The sequence below is a fragment of the Coturnix japonica genome, chromosome 20, assembly GCF_001577835.2.
Source record: "Coturnix japonica isolate 7356 chromosome 20, Coturnix japonica 2.1, whole genome shotgun sequence".
In the NCBI taxonomy this organism is placed as follows: Eukaryota; Metazoa; Chordata; class Aves; order Galliformes; family Phasianidae; genus Coturnix; species Coturnix japonica.
Window position 1 is genome coordinate 2,340,387 of NC_029535.1, and position 22,146 is coordinate 2,362,532.

Sequence of the window (22,146 nt, forward strand, 5' to 3'; positions counted from 1 at the left end):
AGGAAAGGCCTCTTTGCTGCTGCCTGGCTGTGAAAGATGCTCCCCAGAGATCCCAGCTCACCCTGCACCTCATGCTGCAGCCCCCAGTAATAGCACAGACTCAAAGGAGCCGGTCCTGGCACAGCTGCATTTATTCACTGGGTGTGAAGCTGGCAGTGACTGTTGCAGCCATTTGCCTCCGAGGTGCAGCAGGTGGCAGGGCAGGCAGCCAGGCTCCTGCTACTCGTGCTGGTGAGAAAGAAGGGTGGAAAAGGGTGTTGGTGCCACGCAGCTGCTCCTCTGGCTGCAGAGTGTGTGCAGCAGGGCTGGGCCTTACCTTGAAGGTGATGACCTCCTTGGTGCGGGCACGCAGCTTGTTACCTGGGACTCAGCCGTGTCAGCACGTTCCTCTGCCTCATCCAGCATGTGCTGTGCCCTGGGGAACTTGGCCAAGTTGGAGTTGGCCTGCTGCTCCTGGGGGGGCAGGGACAGGGTGAGGGACTGACCTGAGTACCCCCATAGGATTGCAGGGGTGGGGACGTGCACTTACTGCCTCCTCAAACTGGCGCTTGTAGCTCTTGACTTTGCTTTGCAGCTTGTCAATCAGATCTTGCATCCGGGTCAGGTTCTTACGGTCTTCCTCAGTCTGCAAGTGCCCCCCACCCCAGTCAGCAGGGGCCCAGTGCTGGGAAAGACCCCTCAGCCCTGCAGCCCCAGTCCAAGGCAGCTCTGTGCTTCCAGGGGCCCTTTGCATCCACCAGCTCCATGCCACATAGGCTGCCCCTGCTGTGTCCCAGTCTTCAGCTGAGTCTATGCCATCAACACTGAGCAGGGGGTGGATGCTGGCAGTGCTGAGTAACATGAGGGTCAGAGGAAAGGGGGGAAAGTGTGGGACTGGAGCTGTGTCCATACCTGGTAGCTCAGCTCCTTAATCCTCCGCTCATACTTGCGAATGCCTTTCTGGGCTTCAGCCATCTTCTTCTGCTCCGCATCCAGCTCTCCCTCCAGCTCACGCACCTACAGCCAGGAGAGGCCACCTCAGCCACAGGACCCCAGGCAGGGACAGCCAGAGCCAGCCCCTCAGTGCCACCAGGGCTCTGCCCCTGTTTCCTCACCCTGGCCTCCAGCTTCTGGATCTGCTTCTTGCCCCCCTTGAGAGCAATCTGCTCCGCTTCGTCCAGGCGCATCTGCAGGTCCTTGATGGTTTGCTCCATGTTCTTCTTCATCCGCTCCAGGTGCGCGCTCGTGTCCTGCTCCTTCTTCAGCTCCTCTGCCATCATAGCAGCCTGCAAAGCCAAGTGCCCAGAGACATCACTGGGCAGCCCTGCCTGGAAGAGCTCTGAGACCCTTTCCTCCCACCCACTCACCCAGCAGCATGCTTTATAACCCCGCTCTTACATCCGTAATGGCCTTCTTGGCCTTGTCCTCAGCATTGCGGCACTCCTGCACAGCATCCTCCACCTCGCTGCTCAGCTGGGAGATATCGGTCTCCAGCTTCTTCTTTTGGTTGATCAGGCCGGTGTTCTGCAGGCAGACAGGCAGTGCCACAAGGACTGGCCTTACCCAACAGGCTTCTGTTTCACCTGTGTCCCAGGGGCCATTTTGCAGCCCCTCACCTGTGAGTGGAGCAGGTTGACCCTCTCGGTGGCCTCCAGCAGCTCCTGCTCTGCCAGTTTCCTGCTCCTCTCAGCCTGCTCCAGGGCAGCCCGCAGCTCCTCCACCTCCGCCAGCAGGAGGTTGTTGCGGCGTTCCAGGGCTGCTGTCTGCTCCTTCAGATCATCGTTCTGACGCTGGGTGTCATCCAGCTCGATTTGCAGGTCCTGCCGGGCAGCGTGGGGTCAGTGGGGATATGAATGAGGAGGAGAGAGCTGGGAGAATGGGGGGGTGGCACAGGGACAGCAGTCAGCACATCCCCCCACACACACCTTGATCTGGGCCTGCAGCTGGCGGCCCAGTTTCTGGAACTCAGCAGCCTGGCGGTTGGCATGGCTCAGCTGGATCTCCATCTCATTTAGGTCTCCTTCCATCTTCTTCCTCAGCCGGACAGCCTCATTCTTGGCCCGAGCTTCAGCATCCAGTGTGGCTTGCATGGAGTCCATGGCACGCTGATGGTTGCGCCTGCAGGAGGGATGGTGTGTCAGCCCCACTCATACAGGGCACATTGCTCTGGGTCAGCATCAGCCAGAGGCGCTTATCTCATCATGGCCATGATGCTGGCTCAGCCCACAGCAAGAGCCCAGCCTGTCCCCATGCAACACACACCTCAGGTTCTCAAACTCCTCATCCTTCTCCGCCAGCTTCCTGTCCACATCAGCCTTGATCTGGTTCAGCTCCAGCTGGATGCGCAGCGTCTTGCTCTCCTCATGCTCCAGGGCTCCCTACAGACAACAGCAGCTCTGGGTAAAGTCCCCCATAGAAGCCTCTCCTCCCATCCCAGCCCCCACAAGCAGAACACAGGGGTGCATCCAGCCACCCCAGCACCATTTCCCCATAGCTGCAGGGAGTCCAGGGGCACAGATGCATCTGTGAGCATCTGTAAGAAGCACAGACACACCTCAGCCTCCTCCAGCGCTGCCTGGATATCGCTCTTCTCATTCTCCAGGGCTTTCTTCAGCTTTTCCAGCTCATGGATAGTTTTGCCGCTCATGCTTATCTGGTCAGTAAGATCAGCAATTTCCTCTGGCAGGAGCAGAAGGTGTTTGGTCAGGAGCAGGGCAGCAGGGCCAGCCCCATGCAGGACACACTCATCACCACCCCCCACCACCCCCGTCCCCCCGACCCCCCAAGCTGAGCCCATATTTCCCCAGACCCTGGAGGAGCAGCAGCCTCAGTGCTGAGGCTGTGCCTGGGGAATAGGAACCAGCCCCCTTTGCTGGGCCCTGCTGTGCTCCCTTCCAGCAGTCTGAGTGGAAAGCCTGACCCCAACACCTACCCTGCAGGTTCTTGTTCTCCCTCTTGAGGGTCTCCAGGTTGTCCAGAGATTCCTCATAAGCATTCTTGAGCTTGAAGAGTTCCGTGCTCAGGCTGCGTGACTCTTTCTGCGACGCCTCCAGCTCTGCCTGAGTCTCCTCATATTTCTGCTTCCACTCGGCCAGGATCCTGTCGAAGTTGCGTTGCTTCTTGTCTAGGGCAGCACAGGCAGAGTTGGCTCGCTCCAGGTCCACCGAGAGGTCCTCGATCTCCTTCTGCAGCCGGTGCTTGGTCTTCTCCAAGGAGGAACACTTGGCATTGACTGCCTCCACAGCCTCCTCCGCTTCCTGCAGCCGAATGGCCAGCTTCTTCCTGCAGACAGCAGCAAGGAGTAAGCGCTTCCAGCCCAAGTGCCAGCCCAACTGCAGCTCCACAGGGAAGGCCTTGGCCTGTTCCAAATGCCTTGGATTTGGGAGGGCTTCAACCTTAAATAGAAACCTGCCACCCACAATTAACCTAATCCTGGCATGAGACTCACTTGGCTTCCTCCAGCTCCTCTGTTCTCTGGATCGCATCTGTTTCGTATTTGGTTCTCCACTGGGCCACCTCAGCATTGGCCTTGGACAAGTTCCTCTGGAGCTCGCTCTTGGCCTCCACCTCCTCCTCGTACTGCTCCCGCAGCAGGTCGCAGTCATGGCGGGCTGCTTGCAGGGCATGTGCCAGGGCATTCTTGCTCTGAGGGAGGAACAGCTCATGAGACGAGCAGTTGGATGCCAGCTGGGATGTTAGCAGGGAAGGAACTCTGGTTTTCAGTGGCTAAAGGCTGTTTTGGTGCATCTGTATGTAGGTTACATCCCACCTCCTCAGTACTGCACTGCCATCTGTCACTGAGCCACCCTGAGACCAGCCATACCCCAGCAGTCTCACCTTGGTCTCCTCCTCTAGTTGCCTCTTGAGCTCCTCAATGGTCTGTGTGAACGAGGTCTTGCCACGGCTCAGCTGGTTGATGAAGGACTCCTTCTCCTCCAGCAGCCGGCTCAGCTCCCCTGGTTTCAAACAGAGCCGAACAGCCGTGATGGGGCTGGAAACCCATGAACGAGCCCACAGCCACACACATCTTGTGGCCAGTACAGGAACAGCCACACATCCCCCACCTACCATTCTCAGTCTGCAGCCTGCCCCGCTGCGCGCTCACATCATTCAGCTGCCGCTGCAGCTCATCCACCTTGGACTTGGCTTCGCTCAGCTGGTCCTCATAGGTGCGGCACAGCTTCTCAGCATTGGCCTGAATACAACACGTAAAGTCCACATGAGACGAGGCTCTGCCCAAAGAGCATCCTCCCAGGAGGGGCTCAGCGACTGCATTGCCCTGGGACCTCACAGCCCTGCTCAAGAACAAGCCGCCCAGCGTGGAGCGCCCACCTTGTTCTTGGTGAGGTATTCGATGTTGGATGACAGGTCGTCCACCTCCATCTTCATCTCGCTCTTCTCTTTCTCCAGCTTCAAACCTTTTCAGAGTAAAATTTGAAACTATGAAACTTCAAAGGACTATGGAAATATTTGCCCAGACATCTGAAATTNTCCAGCTTCTGCTTGACACGCTGCAGGTTGTCGATCTGCTCGCTCAGCTCAGCCACGCTGTCTGCGTGTTTCTTCCGCAGGGCAGCCGCCGTGGACTCGTGCTGCAGCGTCGCCTCCTCCAGGTCCCTCCTCAGCTTCAGGAATTCAGCCTCCCTCTTCTTGTTGAGCTCCAGCTGCACCGACGTGGCTCCACCAGCCTCCTCCAGCCGCTCGCTCAGCTCCTCCAGCTCCCGGGACACTTCTGCCCGCTGTTTCTCCACCTTGGCTCGAGCTGCGCGCTCAGCCTCCAGCTCCTCCTCCAGCTCCTCAATACGGGCCTAGGAGGGACAGGATGGGGCAGATGCTCCAGCATCTCTGCTCCCCACAATGGGCCAACCTACACAGATGACCCCGGCACGTTACATCTGATGGGAATCTGGGGCCATTGGGCTATTGAGAACAAGACCATACCTGGAGCTCCTTGATCTTCTTCTGCAGCTGGGCCTCAGTCACTTGCTGATCCTCAATCCTTGAGTTCAGCTGACTCATTTCAAAGTCTTTCCTGTACAGAAAGAAGGCAGAGCTCAGCTCTGCTCAGACAAACGCTGTCCTGCCCTTCATATCTTGAAGCTGGAGAAAACGTATTCCCTGCACTGTATTATCCAGGATCAGAGGAAAAATAAACTAACCCTCATAGGAAAGTGACCAACAGGGTGAAGAGCAGCAGATGGGATGTTCTGAGGGAGGTGGCAGATGGCCTGGCTGTTAGATTTTACCTGCAGGTGCCCCAGGTGCTGCTCTCCAGTTCCCCAACTAGAGCTGGGGATTGGAGCGACCAGGTGATGAAGTTTGTACTTATAGCTGAGGTCTCAGCTCTGAATTAGAATCAAGTTTGTTCAAAGGAAGCCCTATAACTCCCTGATCTGACAGTCTCTGCAGCTGAGAAACCCCTCAGGACCTCTGCAGCACCTCTGCACAGCACCCATTAAAACTAAACCCTCCTATTGCTTTGACATGATCACATGTGGCAGAGCGCAAAGCCACATCCCAACAGCTCCTGCAAAGACCATGTTTCTACCTGGTCTAGCAGGTAGATACACAGCCCTGCCTGCACCACACACTCACTTTTTGAGTTTCTCCTCCAGTTGCTGTTTGTCATTCTCCAGATCCATCACAGACTCCTGTGTCAGCTTCAGATCTCCTTCAAGTTTCCTCTTAGCTCTTTCCAGGTCCATGCGGATTTTCTTTTCTTGCTCAAGAGAGCTTTCCAGCTGGAGAAGAAAGGGCAACAAGGCTAGGGAGGGAGAAGAACCCCCAGTAGTGCCTGACCTCCCCCATACCCATTGCTTGGGAACTTCACCCAGCCCTGAGAGTTGAGCTGTTTCCCAGTTGGCCTCCTGTTCCTTTCTGTTGGCCCAGGGGTGCTCTCAATGGGCCACCACTTGGTTCAGGGGCAGTTTGTCAATGAGGTTGCTCACCAGTTGGTCTTATTGCATGGGAATCAATAATCACCACATATTCCAGACCCCACTCAGTGGCAGCCCAGAGGTGTTTGAGTCAAACCACTCTCCCTTCAGTGTCACTGGCCCATGACTCACATCATCCACTTGCTGTTCCAGTTTGACCTTGGCTTTGGTCAGCGTGTTGACCTTATCTTCCTCAGCCTGTAAGTCATCCAGGGCCTGCTGATGGGCTTCTTGTAGTGCTTTCTTCTCTTTGGTCAGCTTGGCAATAATCTCATCCAGAGCAGCCATCTCCTCGATCAGGTTTTTAACCTAGATCAGATAGGTTAAAAGTGCAACTTCTTAGATGATGCAAAGCTAATACAGCAGCTTGGCCTACGAAAGGCAGGAATCCACGATCAACAGCAGTTCAGCCCCACAACAGCAACCAGCTCCTTTCCCCTTGGCTGGCTTTGGTCAAAACCCCCAAACATTTGCTATTACACAGAATCATTTGCCCATGCCAATCCCATGCAGTAAGACATGGACACTGTGGGGTTTTGCTCTCTCCCACACCTTTTTGCACTCTTCTCAGCCTCATCTCCCAACACATTAACAGTATTGTCCCCAAGAATTCCCTTACATACCCCTATAGTGGCTGGCATATCTTAGCAATTAGGCTGTTCCCTGCAGGAAGGGTCAGTTACCTTGTTCTCGGTGGCATGCTTCTCCTTTTCCACCTTGGCCAGTGTGATCTCAAGATCATCAATGTCTTTCTTCAGCTCTGCACACTCATCCTCCAGCTTGCGTTTCTTGGCAGTGAGGTCTGAGTTCATCTCCTCCTCATCTTCCACACGCTCTGTCAGCTCCTTCACCTTGGCCTCCAGTTGGATCTTGGACTTGATCAGCAGGTCACAACGTTCCTCTGCATCTGCCAGGTTGTCTTGCTCCTAAGAAAGACACAGGAAAGCTGGTGTTCACCCACTGCCCCAAAAGCATACAGCAGTCACAATGTCCTTGCAAAAGTCAAGAAGTGGAAGACAGAGCAAACCCAAAGTGATCAGGTATAAAGAAAGGAGCTCCATGCCAGGCCATGAGACAACAGCTAACACTGATCAGAGCCAAAGAGTTAACTGCACCAACTCTGCCCAGAGGCAAGAAACACTGAACTGACACTTCCTGGCACAGAACTGCCACACATCAGCCACAGCTTGGACAGCAAACATTCCCATCACTTCCACCTCCACGTGAGATCACCCTTTTCAGAGCCAGGGAACCAGGAATTCCCACAGCAGCCATAAGACAAAAAGCCTGGAATGCAGCTTCAGGTTTTCACCGAGTCTAACACTGTATTTCAAATGGATTGTGGCAATGCCTGGGTCTCAGAACTGCAGGAGTCTGAAGAAGGGAACTCCAGAACTCTCTGCTCCTTTCTCTACCCATGGACCCTGCACTATGTTTGTGCTGCCAGAGAGAGGGTGAGGCACTCACTGCCTGTAGCTGGAGAGCCAGGTCATTCTTCTCCTGGATCATGGAGACCTGCTTCTCTTCCAGCTCCTTCCTCTTTGCCTCTGACTTCTCCAGAGCCTCCTTCAGCTTCTGGAACTCCTCCTTCAAGTTGGACATTTCCTTCTCAGTCTGAGCAGACTTCAGCAAAGGCTTGATCTTGAAGAACAGTTTCATCCAGGACCAGTTCTTAACAGCATTGAAGGCTCGGATGTTCCATTGGATGGTATAGAGGGCTTCCCTGGAAGAATACAAGCACAAGGATCATCATGGGTGTAGATGACCCACCTCCAGCTCTAATTGCAGCAGAGACCTGACTCCATTCTCCACCAGCAAGACAAATGGCAGTATCACAGAATCACAGAATGGCCTGGGTTGAAAAGGACCATAACGCTCATCCAGTTTCAACCCGCTGCTATGTGCAGGGTCACCAACCAGCAGACCAGGCAACCCAGAAACTGAAATGCACAGAGGAAAAAAGAAGCACTCACAAAACTCTTTCTGCCCCCACAACTCTACCTCCTGCTGATGATCTTCTGATACTCAATGCGCGCGAGGTGCCCACGGATCCTGGCCTGCAGCATGGTCAGGATCTTGGCCAGGCGCTCATCTCGCATCTCTTCCAGCAAGCCCAGCAAACCAGCCTTAAAAAACACCTGTAGGCAAAGGTGTGAGAACAGAGTCAAACATAAAGAGGACAGAGAGCTCATGGGTGACATGACCTTAGCAATATGTGCAGCCCAAAGTGGGGATATTCAGAGCAGCAGAGCATGAGCCCAGGCTCTGCAGAGGGGGGAGCAGCTGGACACCAGCTCTCCTTGCCTTGCATCCCTCCCCACATACCCCCAGTAGGATTTGTTGCTGCAGTGGGTGGTAGGGGCTCAGGCAGCAGCACCCTCAACTGTTTCATCTCAGCCCACTTTTCCCTTCCCTCAGTCTCATGCAGAGCTCAGGGCTTCAGCAGAGCTGCAGTCAGACAGGGGGCAGGCTGGGAAGTACCAGCCAACTGGGGTTGCAGTGAGATGGGCAGTATAATGCCTCCCTCCCAAGGACCAGCAGTTGCCTGATCTCACCTTGGTATGACCGAACTTGTACTGGGAGTGATCCAGTTCCAGAGAGCTCAGCAGCTTCTCTGTGGCCTTTCTGCTGTCCACAAACTTGTCATCTGGAATGGCTGCTGGGTTCAGAATACGGTAGCTGCAAGCACAAAGCAGGGGGAGGGAATTCAAGAGGACTTCAGCACAGAACTGGTGGCTCCATCATTGTCCCTATATCCAAGTTATGCCATTTCCCCTAGCAGTGCATCACTACAGTATGTGCTGAAGCCACAAATGGACCAGGAGCTCCAGGCTTCAGTTTGGGATCTGCTGCAGAGTAGACAGGAGACCTTGTCATATCTTAGCCCATATCCTAGTACAGGAGGAGGACAGTGCAGGAGGAGGCCACTGGCCTCACTTTGGCTCAGGCCCAGGCTGAACAGGATAAGTGGAGCCAACTTGGGGAATGGTAATGATCCCAAGAGCAGAAGGATATCAGAACCAGGATCAGAGGTCCTGTGCCTTGCCACCAGTCACCTGCATCAGTCCTGCATTCAGCACCTTAAATATCGGTACTCCTGCAGTCTCACTGTGCCTGGCACAAAACTATCCACATTTAGCACCACAGAGATAACCACACAGCTATCCTGCCCTGTGTACACACTGCACATAGTGTGGGCTTCAGAGCAGCCGTGCACAATCTGGGACTTTATCTGGGAGGGGAGAAGAGGGAGTTACCGCTGCTTGAAGTCTGCATAGAGGATCCTGTTGGGAAATCCCTTACGGCAGATGCGGATACCTTCAAGGACACCGTTACACCGCAGCTGGTGCAGCACCAGGAAGGCATCCATGGCTCCTAGGGGTGAGAGAAGGGACAGATGAAACACTCAGCCCAAGAGGAAGCATGACCTGAACTCTGCAAACAGCCTATGAGAGCTGTTCTGGGAACACAGGTGTTAAGCTGTTTTCTAAGCGTATACAGAGCAATGGTGCTGCAGCCCAGGCCCAAGAGGATAGAAATCAGTCTGAGTAATTCATCTATGCCTGATGTCAAACAAGTGCAAGGCTGGGAGCCTGGCAAAACTACATCCCTGATAGAGGAGACTGGCAAGGGCCACACAGAGATGGAGTCAGGTCTCAGCAACAGCAGAACTGCTGCGAGGAAAGGACCATGTAGCAGGTGGGTACAGGAGTGGGGCAGGAGGAGCCTGGACGAGCTGCCAGGGTGCTGTCTCGGTCCATGCATACCTGGGGTCTTTGTCTCATTGGGGATGATGCAGCGGACAAAGTGGGGCTGGGTGGAGCGGAGGTTGGTCATCAGCTTGTTGAGGTTCTCCTGGAGGGCAGACATGGGGCATCCATATCAACTGCAGCACTCATCTCAATAGGGGTTTTCCCTGTACCCCAGAGTGCTGCCCATGCCCTTTAGCAGTGACAGAGGACCCTGCCAGGCCAGCCTGAGCCTCCTCCATCCTTGCAGTGGCTTTGTGTCTGCTCTGGCTCATGAGGGACTCCATGAACATCTGCTTGGAGACCAGCATGCCCTGGCAGGACAGCAGAGCTGAGGATTAAAGCCCTACAGTAGAACAATGTCAGAGGCCCTGAATCTTGGGATGACTCACAGTCCTGCCTCTTCTTGTGGGAAAAGCATTTGCATCCTTGTTTTTTTTCCCCAGGCTGCCTTTCCCACCTTAGAGGTTCAGCCAGTCCAAGACCAGCTCTGGCATGTCCTATCATGGGGCAACTTCTCACCACAGACACCTCCCAGGAACTGAGTTGTCCAGAAGAAAAAACACCACCTGCTTCCCTGAATGGGGTTTGCTCAGGAACCTTGTCCCCAGGAACCTCTCCTTGGCTACCAGAGCTCTCAGTGGATCTGATAGTAAGAGTCTCTATGAACACCCTGCCACCATAATGTTGACACAGCAGACCACAGCTTTGGGATTACAGACCCAAATTCTCTGTGCTGTTTTTAAGTTGACTGAACTCTGGGATGGACAAATAAATGCCATGGTCAGCATGGGATCAGGGGCACGTGTTATCCTGAGCTGTCACATAGCTCTCCACGGATAGGAGAGCAGAGAGCTGCCTGCTCAGAGACCATTTTCTTCTGCCCAAAGGCTGTCCTTCCGGCCGACAAGAATGAGGAGAGAAGTAGCACAGACTTAAAGTGATGTTCATGTAATACATTATCTAAACATCACTACAAGTCTTAACTGCCGCTCCCTCAAAGGTGAAGGAGCTGCAACAAGCATCATGTGGGGCAGAAGCAACACAAGCCCCAGCTCAAAGGGAGCCATGGCTCTCCCAGCCTGGAGCCCCACATCCTTCCCTAGCAGCACGGGGACAGGGTTGGGACTCTGCCAGGCACAGGATCAACCTTTGCCCAGGGATGAGTAGAAGACACCAGGAGTTTTTGTCTAGTCAAGAAAACTCTCTAGATCCCTTGTGATCCTTCAAAACTGAGGAGCTCATGTGTAAGATAGATCTGGAAGGGGAGTAGGACTGGTGCTGGGATGCTCTGTACATAAATCCCTCATGGCCACATGTGAGGGGTTGGCTCTTACCTTGTGTAGCTGGGACACTGTTTGGAAGGAAGCTGCCTTCTTACGTTTCTCCTTGGCCCCTGGTTTGTGAGGTTCCTCTGTTGGGTTAAAATATGGATTAAGTACAGCAGCAAAGTGTCAGCTTGCTTTGAAGGACTCTATAGCTTCTCTGTACTGAAAATGTCAGCAATATGCCCACAGCCCCTGCTCTCCATAAAGCAGAGACAGCAGAGATATACAGAGATACAGAGATAGCTCTCTGTAAAGCAGAGAACACCCAGCTGCAGACTTAACCTGACAAAAACTCCTCCCACAGCATCCAGCTTTGATGTCATCCCCCCCCATCTCTTGGCAACAGGTCAGTCCTTCACACATCCTATTTCACTTCTTGTAGGTCTACCAGTCGTACAGACCTACATAGGCTCAGCCTGCTTCTGCACGGCCACCTAAAGCCCCTTGGCTAGTGCTGCACATCCAGAGCACCCACCCAGGTGAGAGGTTTTAAGGGTTGGTATGGGTCCTGCCTTTGCCCAGGCTGCTCCACCTACAGCTGGGTGTGGGTGTGATGAGGCTCTGCTGTTAAGGGATCAAAGTCCAGCTCAAAGAAGGATGAGGTTGTTCCTCACCTGAGCTGGAGCCCACATAGTTCTCATAGAGAGAGGCCAGGAGCTTGTTTTGGGATTTTTGGAAGACAGACACCACTGTCTCATTCAGGGGGTCCTTGTTTTTGTCCAGCCACCCAATGATGTTGTACGGCACCTGCGGGTAAAGGAGAAAGGCAAAGTTAAGCTCAGCCCTGCAAGAGGAGTGTGAGCGCTGCAGAAGAGCAGGCAGAGACATACCACACCAGCATAGTGCACCAGCTCAAAGTGAGCCTCGTATTTCCGCTTCTTATCAGGCCGGGGTTTCTGGAAGTTGGGTGACTTCCCAAGGTGGTTGTCGTAGAGCTTAGCTTTAAACGACATGTCAGAGGCTTTGGGGAACATGCACTCCTCTTCGAGGATGGACAGGATTCCCATTGGCTGCAGAGCAAAGGCGGCATGAGAAAATCTGATATAATTCTTGCCATGTGTCATCCCAGAATGGAGAACCCTCCGTGCTACTGGGCAAGGTGAGGCAAGGCCTGACTTGGTCACGTCCTCACTCAGGCAAATAGTACAAGATATCTGCCATGGGGCAAACTCCCCTTGCTCCCAGTGTACCCCAGGCTGCTTCTTCTACCCAGTGAGAGTGGGACTGGCCAGGCCTACAAGACATTGCTCTTGCCCAGATGCAGAAGGTCCAATCAATGAGCTGAAGGCTCTTAGGGAAAATGAAGTTGTCCAGTTGCCACTGACTGGGGAGAGACTAACTATTTCTGGTAGCAAAGCACCTCTCATTGTTCCAGTCTTTGCAAACAAGCTATCAGAAATACCAATTCAGTGTCCTGGTTCATGCTTTACCTTCTCAATCAGGTCAATGCAAGCCTGTAGGTCCAAGCCAAAGTCAATGAAGACCCATTCGATGCCTTCCTTCTTGTATTCTTCTTGCTCCAGGACAAACATGTGGTGGTTGAAGAACTGCTGCAACTTCTCATTAGTAAAGTTGATGCACAGCTGCTCAAAGCTGTTGAACTGCAAGAACAAAACCAACCTGGTTCAGCAGGTAAAGCTCCAGAGCTTTACAACATTCCCCCGAACCCACTGCAGGGGGATATAGAACTCACATCAAAGATCTCGAAGCCTGCAATGTCCAGTACTCCAATGAAGAACTGCCTGGCCAACTTGGTGTCCAGGGTCTTGTTGATCCGAGTCACCAGCCACTTGAACATACGATCATAAGTGGCTTTAGCCAGGGCTCCCACAGCATAGACAACCTGCCAAAGGAAACAAGGGAGCAGGTGTGAGCACCACGCATCATATTGCTTTTGCAGGGATTAAGCTCCAGCAGAGCACCTTATAGCGCTCTGGGATCTCCTCCCTAAATACCAGGCCTCCTGTGTAGGTAACACTATACAAAGGGTCTGACTGCAGAGGATAACATACCAGCATGAGTATCGATGCCTGTGTCCTGAAACACCCACCTGCTCCACGTTCTGACCTTTGGTCACGTACTCATTGCCCACTTTCACACGAGGATGGAGCAGCCCCTTGATGAGGTCAGCTGAGCTGATCCCCATGAGGTAGGCAGCTTTGTCAGCACCTGTAAAACCATAACAAGACATTAGGAAACTAGAAAGTAAGCCATGTGAGAAGAAAAACCACCAGGTATTCTGCTGATCAGTGCTAACTATACTGCTTCAGAGTATGCTCCAGTGGCTGTACAGTGATTACACATTCCTCTGTGTCCTCACACTGCAGCTGCTTGGGATCACAATCACTGACACTCACAGACCAGCCCAGGGCTGCTTTCACAACCTGCCCTCACTGGAGGTTGGATGCTCAGCTCAGACTGAGTGAATCTGGCAGCACAGGTTAAAACTCACTTTCAGTGCCGTCAGCCTCTGCCTGCTCTTCCCGCTGCTTCTGTTTGAACTTCATGTTGCCAAAGTGCATGATAGCGCCCACTATTTTATAGGAGCCGTATTTCTCATCGTTGCTGAAGCCCAGGATGTCCATGGCATGCTGAGGGGGAGACAAAATAGCACAGACAGAACAAAATCAGCACCCTGAGGCGAGGGTGGGTGCTCCCGTTGTTTCCCTATGGGGCTGAGTGGGACAGGATGCTCTAATTGGTGAACATCTGGCTGAGGAATCCCACTCTATGAGTCCAGCTCCCCCAGGACGCCCATGACCTCCCCCAGGTCCCACTTCTGGCTCTGTGGCATGAAGGAAGCACACATACATCTGTTGCCATGAGCTCCTCGCCGTCATCCAAGTTGTCCACAGTTGTTACACCCTGAGAGCAGAAGTGGTAATCGTAGGGGTTGAGGGAGAGCAGCAGCATGTCTGTAGTGGGAAGACACACATGCAGTGAGGCCAGAGTGACAAAGCTGGTGCAAAAGGGGCAACACTGGATACAGAAGAGGTAAGACCACGCTGGCCTCAACTAGATGGCACCAACCAGCAGGACAAGCCTTCCCATGGGTCCACCTCTCTGTGATGTTCCTCCTGCTTGCTATCTTGGGAGATGGCTTTGTTGCAGACTGATTTAGAAGTGGCCATCCATGTCCTTGTGACCACCAGATAAGATTACTGCTCAGTGCAGCAATCCAGACCTGCCTAATAAGGTATTGTTCTGGAGCCAGCAGAGGGCTCGAGAGCCTGCAGCCAAGTGGCTGACCTCCGCAGGGCATTGTGCCACCCATCTTTCTGCAGCATGGAAAGGTTTCCTGAGCACTCCGTGCAACCTGGCATCTAGAGGGCAGGGCTGCCCAGCACACAAGAGTGGCTCCAGGGCAAATTCAGGGTTAGCTGGGACTGTATTGGGGAACACATTTAGGATATGTCAACACCTGAGTTGTTGCAGCAAGAATGAGGTGCAGCTGTTTGCAAATTCACCTGAAGGAAAATGATGGCTGTAGGGTGGAAGGAGCTCAGATCAGACTGCAAAACACTTTCCCTCACCCCAAAATGAGTAGATATCTCACCTGCATGTGAAGTCAGTGCAGAGCCACTCAACAAGGAGTTTCTGCACAAGGCACTTTAGCAAGGTGCACTCCCACCCTGCAGACAGGCTCAGCAACCACTGTCCCTCCTCCAGGCAGCTGCAGAAATGGCTTTAGTTTTCAGACTAAAGCGATTGGTTTCTCCACCCTGAATTACCTGAAAATCCTACAATCCTGCACAATCATCAAAGCATTTGAGGGCCAGACCTGTATAGTGAGCTGGGTTTGCTCAGCCCCTGTGCACAGCAGGGCCCTGGCACCCAAAGCAGAGCTCTTCCCAGCTATATTCAAGCTGTCACACTGTAAAGGTTATGTTGTAATTTTCGCTGCCTTACCTTGCAGCTCTGGTTTCTTTCCAGAGAGGATTTGGTAGTAGATATGGTAGCTTCGCTCTTTGGGTTGCTGGAAAATCACTCTTGATTTTTCCAGAAGATCTAGAAACAAACAAGGCACAGAGGTTAGAAAGAGGGTTTGCTTTTCCCTGGAGGTGACCCAACATCAGCAGAAATAGGGAGAAAGAAATCCACCCCCCTGCAGCTGGCACGTGGTACTCACAGATGTCGATGTCCGCAGAGGCCAACTTCCCTGAGGGGCCAAAATGGATGCGGATGAACTTGCCCTGAAAGCATTTACAGGGAAGTAAAGACCGGGCTTTGTCTACACAGACACAACTCCAGCTCCTAGTAAACTCGTATAGCTAAAGCACAAGAGCAGACATCAAAGCCACCTGTGGTCAATCAGCTCTACAGCCCAACGCAGACCCAGGCTGGGCTTACAAAAGGGATGCAGCTGCCTAAAAGGCACACATTTATCTGTCTCAGCTGAAGTACTCCGGGCTTTGATTGCTGGTCCACGGAAGGGACAGGGGCAATTCATTCTGACCAACACACCATCCATTGCACCAATTTAGTCAGCAGAAGTTTGGCTCTGCAGTCCAGTCCTCCTAGAAATGAGCTACCTCTGCACCCCCACCATACAAAAGCAATAGTGATGCGTTTAGCTTATGCATATCCTGCACATCAGCAACGTCTCTCTAAGACACTTACAAAACGTGAGGAGTTGTCATTCCTTATGGTTTTGGCATTGCCAAAAGCTTCCATAGCTGGGTTAGCCTCAATGATTTGATCTTCGAGGGTGCCCTGTAAAACAAAACCAAGGAATGCATCAGCTCTCACTCAGCCAGAGGGGATCAGTCACCAACATCACAAAGAAATGGAGTGTGAGGTTCTGTGCCCATCTGCCTGCTGCGCTTGTTTGTTGCCTTTAGAGCCCACTGTTCCTGAAGTCTCATTTTGTCTTATGAGGGGATGCAGAGAGCTGGATTTTGCAGCCATGCTCTCTCTGGGATTCCCCTTGCCTAAATTGCACCCAGAAATCCTTTGCTCCCTTCCTAGGTTGCTACATGTGCCAACCAAGAGCAAGCACACATTGCCACACAGTCCGAAGCATTTTAGGTTCTGCCAGGCATTTCCCCTTCCACCAAACCAAGGACTTGGATAGTTCAAGCATCAGTGAATGCAGTTGGCCATGTGTATAAGCTAAATGCAGCCCCTTGGTGCTCCAAAAGAGGAGCTGGAAGCCACGGGCATACAGCTGAGCTGCTACAATGGCTGAGCCATTCCCTATCAATCACCCTGCCATGGCATCCACTGCAGCAGAACCCTGTCGTCAGCATTAAAGATTAAGAGTCTGTAACACTTACCCCAGTTTTAGTGGCAAGAGCTGCCTAAAAGAAAGAAAAGAAGATTATCTTTAGAAATCCAGAAAAGCCAGGTAAGAACCACAAGAAGCACGGTCAGAAAAGCAGGACATGGCCATTTAGTGCCAAAAACGGCCCAAGAAAAAAGAATAATGGGAGGATTAAACTTTTTTAAGAGATGCCAAAAAGTTGTTAAATAGATTAGCTCAAGAAAATGAAGAAATGCATCAAAAAGCAAGAACAGTTAAATCCAAACCAAGTAAGAGTAAAGAAAATACTGAAGTATTGTTTGTCTGATACCTAAAGCAGCCAGTTTGCTTCTATAAGGGGAAAGCAGGCTGGAGCCTCAATGTATCAAGAAGAAAGAAGCAATTGCAAGAGCAGCACAAAAATAACCAGCACCAAAGAATCAAAACAAGAGCAAGAAAAGCACAAGGTAGAAAAGGGTCAAAACAACAAAAAGGGGGAACAACAAAAGAAAAAGAGGAGAAAAGGAAGAAAAGCAAGGCTTAAAAGAGCCAAGGTGGGAAACGGCAGCTTTACTCCATTTCTCATTGAGCTCCTTAAGAAGATCTGTGGGGTGTTGAAGAAGGAAGGAAGAGAAGATAAAGAGGGCATCTGAAATGACTCTTCCAGGATGCTCAGAGTGAGCAGGTGCTTAAAAAAATATCCATTCCCCCCCTGAGCAAGATAGTTTCAAGCCTTGCTTGTTCAAAAGTCAGGGGAAAAGCCAAGCCCTGAGCGGGTCAGACCAAAACACGTTTCCAAATGCAAAAAGTTGAGAGAAGAATTAAAAAAGGAAAGTAAAAAGAAGAAATGGGGAAGGGAGAAAGAAGGAGGGAGGTGGGGGGAGGGAGAAAAACAGAAGAAAAAGGGGAAAAAACAAAAAACAAAAACAAAAGGAAGGAAGAAAACAGCAAGAATTTCTTTCAAAAGAAGGTCTTACTAATTTCTTGCCCGGTGTGTCGCCCAAGGCTGCGACAATGGCAAAGTACTGAATGACCCGCTTGGTGTTTACAGTCTTACCAGCACCAGATTCTCCGCTTAGGGTAACAGAAATACACAGATCAAGGATATGAGGCAAAGAAAAGGCAACACTTCAAACAGAGACCCTGTGAACCTGCCGGCGTTGCCCAGCCACCCCACTGGTTGTGCTGTGTAGGGTAAGCAAAGCACGAGGGAGGGATGGGGTGATGGGGTGATCTCCCTGCCGTTCTCAAGGGAGGGCAAATGTGGTGTGGAAATGAGCAAAACCTGCACCATGTCAGCCTGCCGTCATAGCCCCTCTGCTATGGGGCTGTGTGTGGCTGTCGGGAGGTGCCAGCAGACATTGAGGCGGTGCTGAGCTTTGTGCTGGTGGGCACACAGCCCTGCCCCAGGGCTTCAGCTGTCTGGGATTGAGTACGGGATGAGTGCTGACTGGTTTCAGCACACCCTACTTTGTTGGCTGCTTGGACATGGCCAGGATGGCGTGGCATGGCCGATCCTGCCCAGGTTGTACCCACACAGGGCCGGGTGAGCAAGGGGCTTGGGTGGCTCATCGACTGCAAAGGGCCTGGTGAGCTCATCCCTATAGATAGCTGCTCCCTATTGTAATCCCAGATGACAAAGAGAGGGGGGAGCCGGGGAGCACAGCACGCAGGACCAGAGCCAAGCATCTCTCCTCAGCCCCTGCATTACCTAATTAGGCTATGGCCGCTGCTAAAAATGTCCGTGGCTCCTGGCAGAAGCCTGGGGTCCTTTTGAGTCCTTTATATAGCCCTTATCTATATGTCACTTGAAATCAACCTGGCCTACACCCTCCCACGTCGCCCGCTGTCCCTCCGCCCGCCATCGCTGCCATTTCCCTCTGGTCACGGCCACCATCCATGGTGCAAAGATGGAGCCTGGCACTGTAGGACAGACTGACAACCTCTAGGGTGGGATGAGGGCAGCAAGATGGCGGCTGGGGGGGAAAATGAAGGCAGGAAGCGAGGGGAGAGACTTACGTGATGAGCATGGACTGGTTCTCGCGGTCTGCAAGGGAAGGAGGCAGCAGTCAGTGCATTTTGCCCCCCCCAACCCTCCGCCATTGCTGGCAGCAGTGCCCCCCTTACACCACTATTGCCCCCTGCCCGTACTGCGCAGCATGTCGTTGTAGGCGTTGTCGGCGATGGAGTAGATGTGTGGTGGAGCCTCAGAGCGCCGCTTCCCCTTGTAGGCCGCCACCACGGGCGCAGTGTAGACCGGCAGCCATTTGTAGGGGTTGATGGTGACGCAGAAGAGCCCCGAGTAGGTCTGTGGGTGGGAAGGGGGTGGTTGAGGTGATGGGAAGCCCTGGCAGCCCACCCCCTCTTGGTGGGGGGAAGGGAGGCAGGGACCCCCCAGCCGTGGCAGCTTACGTAGATCATCCAGTGGGAATAGCGGCGCTTGAGGTTGTAGAGCACGGAGGCCTCGTTGAGATGCGTCAGCATGGCCATGTCTTCGATCATGTCGAACTTGGGGGGGTTCATGGGCTGCAGCTCATCCTCCTTCACCACCCGTGTCTGTCAGAGTGACATGGCGGCACTGGGCTTGGACCCAATGCAGCCTCCAGCCCTACATCTTCCCAGCTCCACTATGGGGACATTTCCCTGCAGGTACCACCTTTGACCCATGGGGTCCTTCTGCCCTCTTTGGGGTGCCACCCTCAGGGCAGGGGAACAGGCACAGCCCCTGTATAGTGCTCAGCACCCCTTGTCCCATCAAAGAGGTCTGTGGTTATTTGGGCAGACAGCTGAAGTGCATACCCCACCACTTCGAGCTGGATCCATTTAATCCTTCAAATCCCAGCCTTGGGGAACTATCACCTTACATATCTAGATGCAAGGGCCTGGATTTAGCAAATGGGCTTGTTAATGCATCTGAAACAAAATCTTTCCTAGATTTTTTTTTCTTTAATAGGTGAGCATTAAGCACGGGGTGTTGAAAGGTGTTAGATGGGTTAGAAGGGAAATAGATGGAAGAATAAGAGTGGGGTTGTCTCTTGAAAACATCTCAGTTGGAGAGTGAGATCGTGAGGCAGCAGGTACAGCGCTTTTCAGGTTTTGGCAAACTCCCTCCACAGTAAAGTTACCTTTCATAGGAGGAATTCTTTTATTATTATTATTATTTTTCCTCCCATTTCGGATAAAAACCTTTCCAAAGCCTTGGCACATTCCGAAGGCAATTAGATGTAGTTAAGTCAGGCAGGCACAAGGCAGTTCTCAATGCCCGTGAAATCTAGCTACCGTAACAAACACAACCAGGTCAGCCCTGGTTCTTTTTCCCATGTTAATTACCAGTAAGAGTTCTGCATGGCAGCAGTGTTGCCATGCACTTTGCATCACTGAGGAGGAGATATTAATTCATCTAGTTTGCAGCTATTTGTAATGCTCGTTGTTCTTTGCCTGTTCTCCGTTCCCCAACCAGTACTGCTTAATCTACTGCAAATCCAGGCTAAAACAAGCAAGACCTGTCTCCTTACCTCTGCTTTTTACCTCCAAGATTAGCAAGGCTAATGGTTCAGCATTGCAAAACGGGCTGAGCTGGAGCTGATTCCTTTCCCCTTCTCTCTCCTTGCCCGGTACCCCAGGTTTGAAACATTTGGTGGGGGATGCTGGGCGGTCCTTGGCCTACAGTGTGCTGACACTGCACAGTGACAAAGCCATGGGCAGCCCTCGGGGGACAACTGAGTGCTAAGTGGGGATGGGTTCTCAGCTTGGCTAGGTTCAGATGTGATCCTGTCACACATATCCCCTCCACACATAGTTGCAGGCCCTTGGAAAAGGAAAGGTATTTTGGCTTACTTGGTCTTATCTTTCCGTTTCCACAGTGACTTTGCCACCGGTGCTTTCTTTGATTTCCACTTCAATGTAAGCTTCTTTCTCATCCGGTATCCAGGCACGCTTCTTCCCTGGGGAGGGCAGGGGAGGAAGGGAAAAGAAGGGAAAGGATAGAAGGAACGAGAAAGGAAGAGAAAAGGAAGGGAAAGAGCAGAGGGAGAAACAAGAGGGAAGGAAGGGAAGGAAGGGAAGGGAAGGGAAAGAAGGGAAGGAAGGGAGGAAGGGCAGGGAGGAGGAAGGAAAGGGAAGGCGGAAGGGAAGGGAAGGGAGGAGGGAAGGGAAGGGGAAGGGAAGAGGAAGAGGAAGGGGAAGGGAAGGGAAGGGAAGGGAAGGGAAGGGAAGGGAAGGGAAGGGAAGGGAAGCATATGGTGATTTCTAGAAAACTACTTAACAGTGTCAAAAGAATGCTGCGTGAATGCAGTGTGGTAATGTGGAAGGACAGCGATTATTCCTTCCTACAATCTCAGTGATAGGAGTGAGGATTTTTTTTGCCTTTTCCATGTTTGGCAGCTGTTTAATTTGCCTGCGTCAAATATATGAATGAAGTCTGATGTTTTCCATGTGCCTGCAGGCAAACTGTAATAAAAAAGGAAGGCAAGAAGTGAAACTCCCCTGGTTTGATGTGTCGGGCAGAGTGGGATGGCTTAGAGCAAGTTCTGCACACTTCCAATAGAGATGCAGGAGGTTTTGCCACTACCAGTCCCTCAGCCCATCTCCCCCAGTCCTCCTGTCCCTCAGGGTCACAGAAGACCCTCAGCCAAAGGGACACTCAGAAACCTTCTGAGATCCCCCCATTCTCTGGGGTGCCGGGGGTAATTCTGCAGCACCTGCAATGTCTCAGGGAGCAGACCCAGGGAAGGGATGGGAGCATCTCCACTGAGAGCCATGACCGAGAGCTTGGGGCTTACCATCAAATGGGATCGTCTGAAGCTTCAGCTGCTCTGTGTAGCTTTTCCGGAGGTATTCAGCAGCCTCCCCAAACTCGCTCATGTCCAGCATAGACATCTTGTCTGGCTGGAGGAGGACTTGGCAACAGCAAAAGAAGAATGAAAGACACCTGAACGCTGAAAGGAGGGAAGAGGTAAGAGGTCAGTGCACAGAGAAGGCACCCATCATTGGGCTGCTATCAGTCACCAAACATGCTCTTGATGTTAGAGAGTGAGAGAAGACAGCGACGACAATACTAGCAAATAATAACTGCAGTAACAACACGATCCCTTCTGCTGCTGTGCAAGCCTGTATCACACTGGTGTCAAAAGCAACACTTGTGTTTTAGGGCTTGGCGAGATGTTGGTGGTGGCACCCATTTTCTTGACAAAGCCAGCTAAAAGCTACTCCAGTCCTGCTGGAGCCTTGGTGCTCTACACAAAGCCTCTGTAAAGACCCGTGTTCATGCTGCCGAGCAATCTTGCAGAATGATAAAAGCAAGAACGGAGGCACGATTCCCTTGGAAGACCTTATTCTAGAGGACCGAGCTGACAGCTGCTTGGAAAGGCACTTTTACGACACTGCTTTCTAACATCCATCTCATGCAACATCCCACTGCAGGACGCCAAAATGCCAACACTGTTAGGAACAACACCACCAGGCAAGCTGGCAAAGCACAGAAACTATAGCAAAATGCTCTTGGTTCAGGTTCATCCCACCCTGTGCCTGCAGTCAGCCCCCGTCCTGCAGAAACATCCACCCTGCGGAGGTGAGGAGGGTTAGTAGAGGAAGAGAAGCGCGCACACAGACATGCTCTTTCTTACTAACCTTAGTGATAGGACTGAGTGGCTGTGTGCATGCTGCAAAGCCCCTTTTTATTGTGTCTGTCAAGGTCAGAGTGGGAAAAGATATGTCAGAAATTCCCATGTGTCATGTCCACACAGCTCCATTGGTGCTGCTGTCCCACTGCCCGGACAGACACAAAAGGCAAACTTCACTTTTATCTCCCTGCAGATGCAGCCTGGTTATTTTTACTCCTGTATTGTCAGGCGAGCACAAAGGCAGAGAGAGGGACTGCAGTCCCTGCAGGCAGTGCAGCTCTGCAAAGCAGC

The 22,146-nt window shown here is 52.3% G+C and overlaps 1 protein-coding gene across 1 annotated transcript; it reads right to left on the reverse strand.

Moving 5' to 3' along the window:
- Window positions 1–219: 219 nt before the first annotated feature.
- MYH7B (myosin heavy chain 7B) lies at window positions 220–22,063 on the reverse strand. Its single transcript, XM_015881346.2, is given in 45 exon segments — window positions 220–228; window positions 317–360; window positions 363–453; window positions 530–625; window positions 892–996; window positions 1,095–1,265; window positions 1,378–1,503; window positions 1,596–1,799; window positions 1,905–2,097; window positions 2,242–2,357; window positions 2,534–2,658; window positions 2,912–3,261; window positions 3,428–3,624; window positions 3,817–3,935; window positions 4,048–4,174; window positions 4,312–4,393; window positions 4,480–4,787; window positions 4,921–5,011; window positions 5,575–5,720; window positions 6,048–6,224; window positions 6,599–6,841; window positions 7,383–7,638; window positions 7,917–8,053; window positions 8,471–8,594; window positions 9,173–9,290; window positions 9,683–9,770; window positions 11,002–11,078; window positions 11,607–11,739; window positions 11,823–12,002; window positions 12,423–12,593; window positions 12,686–12,835; window positions 13,043–13,161; window positions 13,445–13,583; window positions 13,804–13,907; window positions 14,902–15,000; window positions 15,122–15,185; window positions 15,613–15,705; window positions 16,269–16,292; window positions 17,212–17,308; window positions 18,254–18,281; window positions 18,386–18,542; window positions 18,647–18,790; window positions 20,072–20,178; window positions 21,016–21,171; window positions 21,863–22,063. Coding segments are annotated over 44 exon segments (5,826 nt in total). The 5' UTR covers window positions 21,113–21,171; window positions 21,863–22,063.
- Window positions 22,064–22,146: the final 83 nt, after the last annotated feature.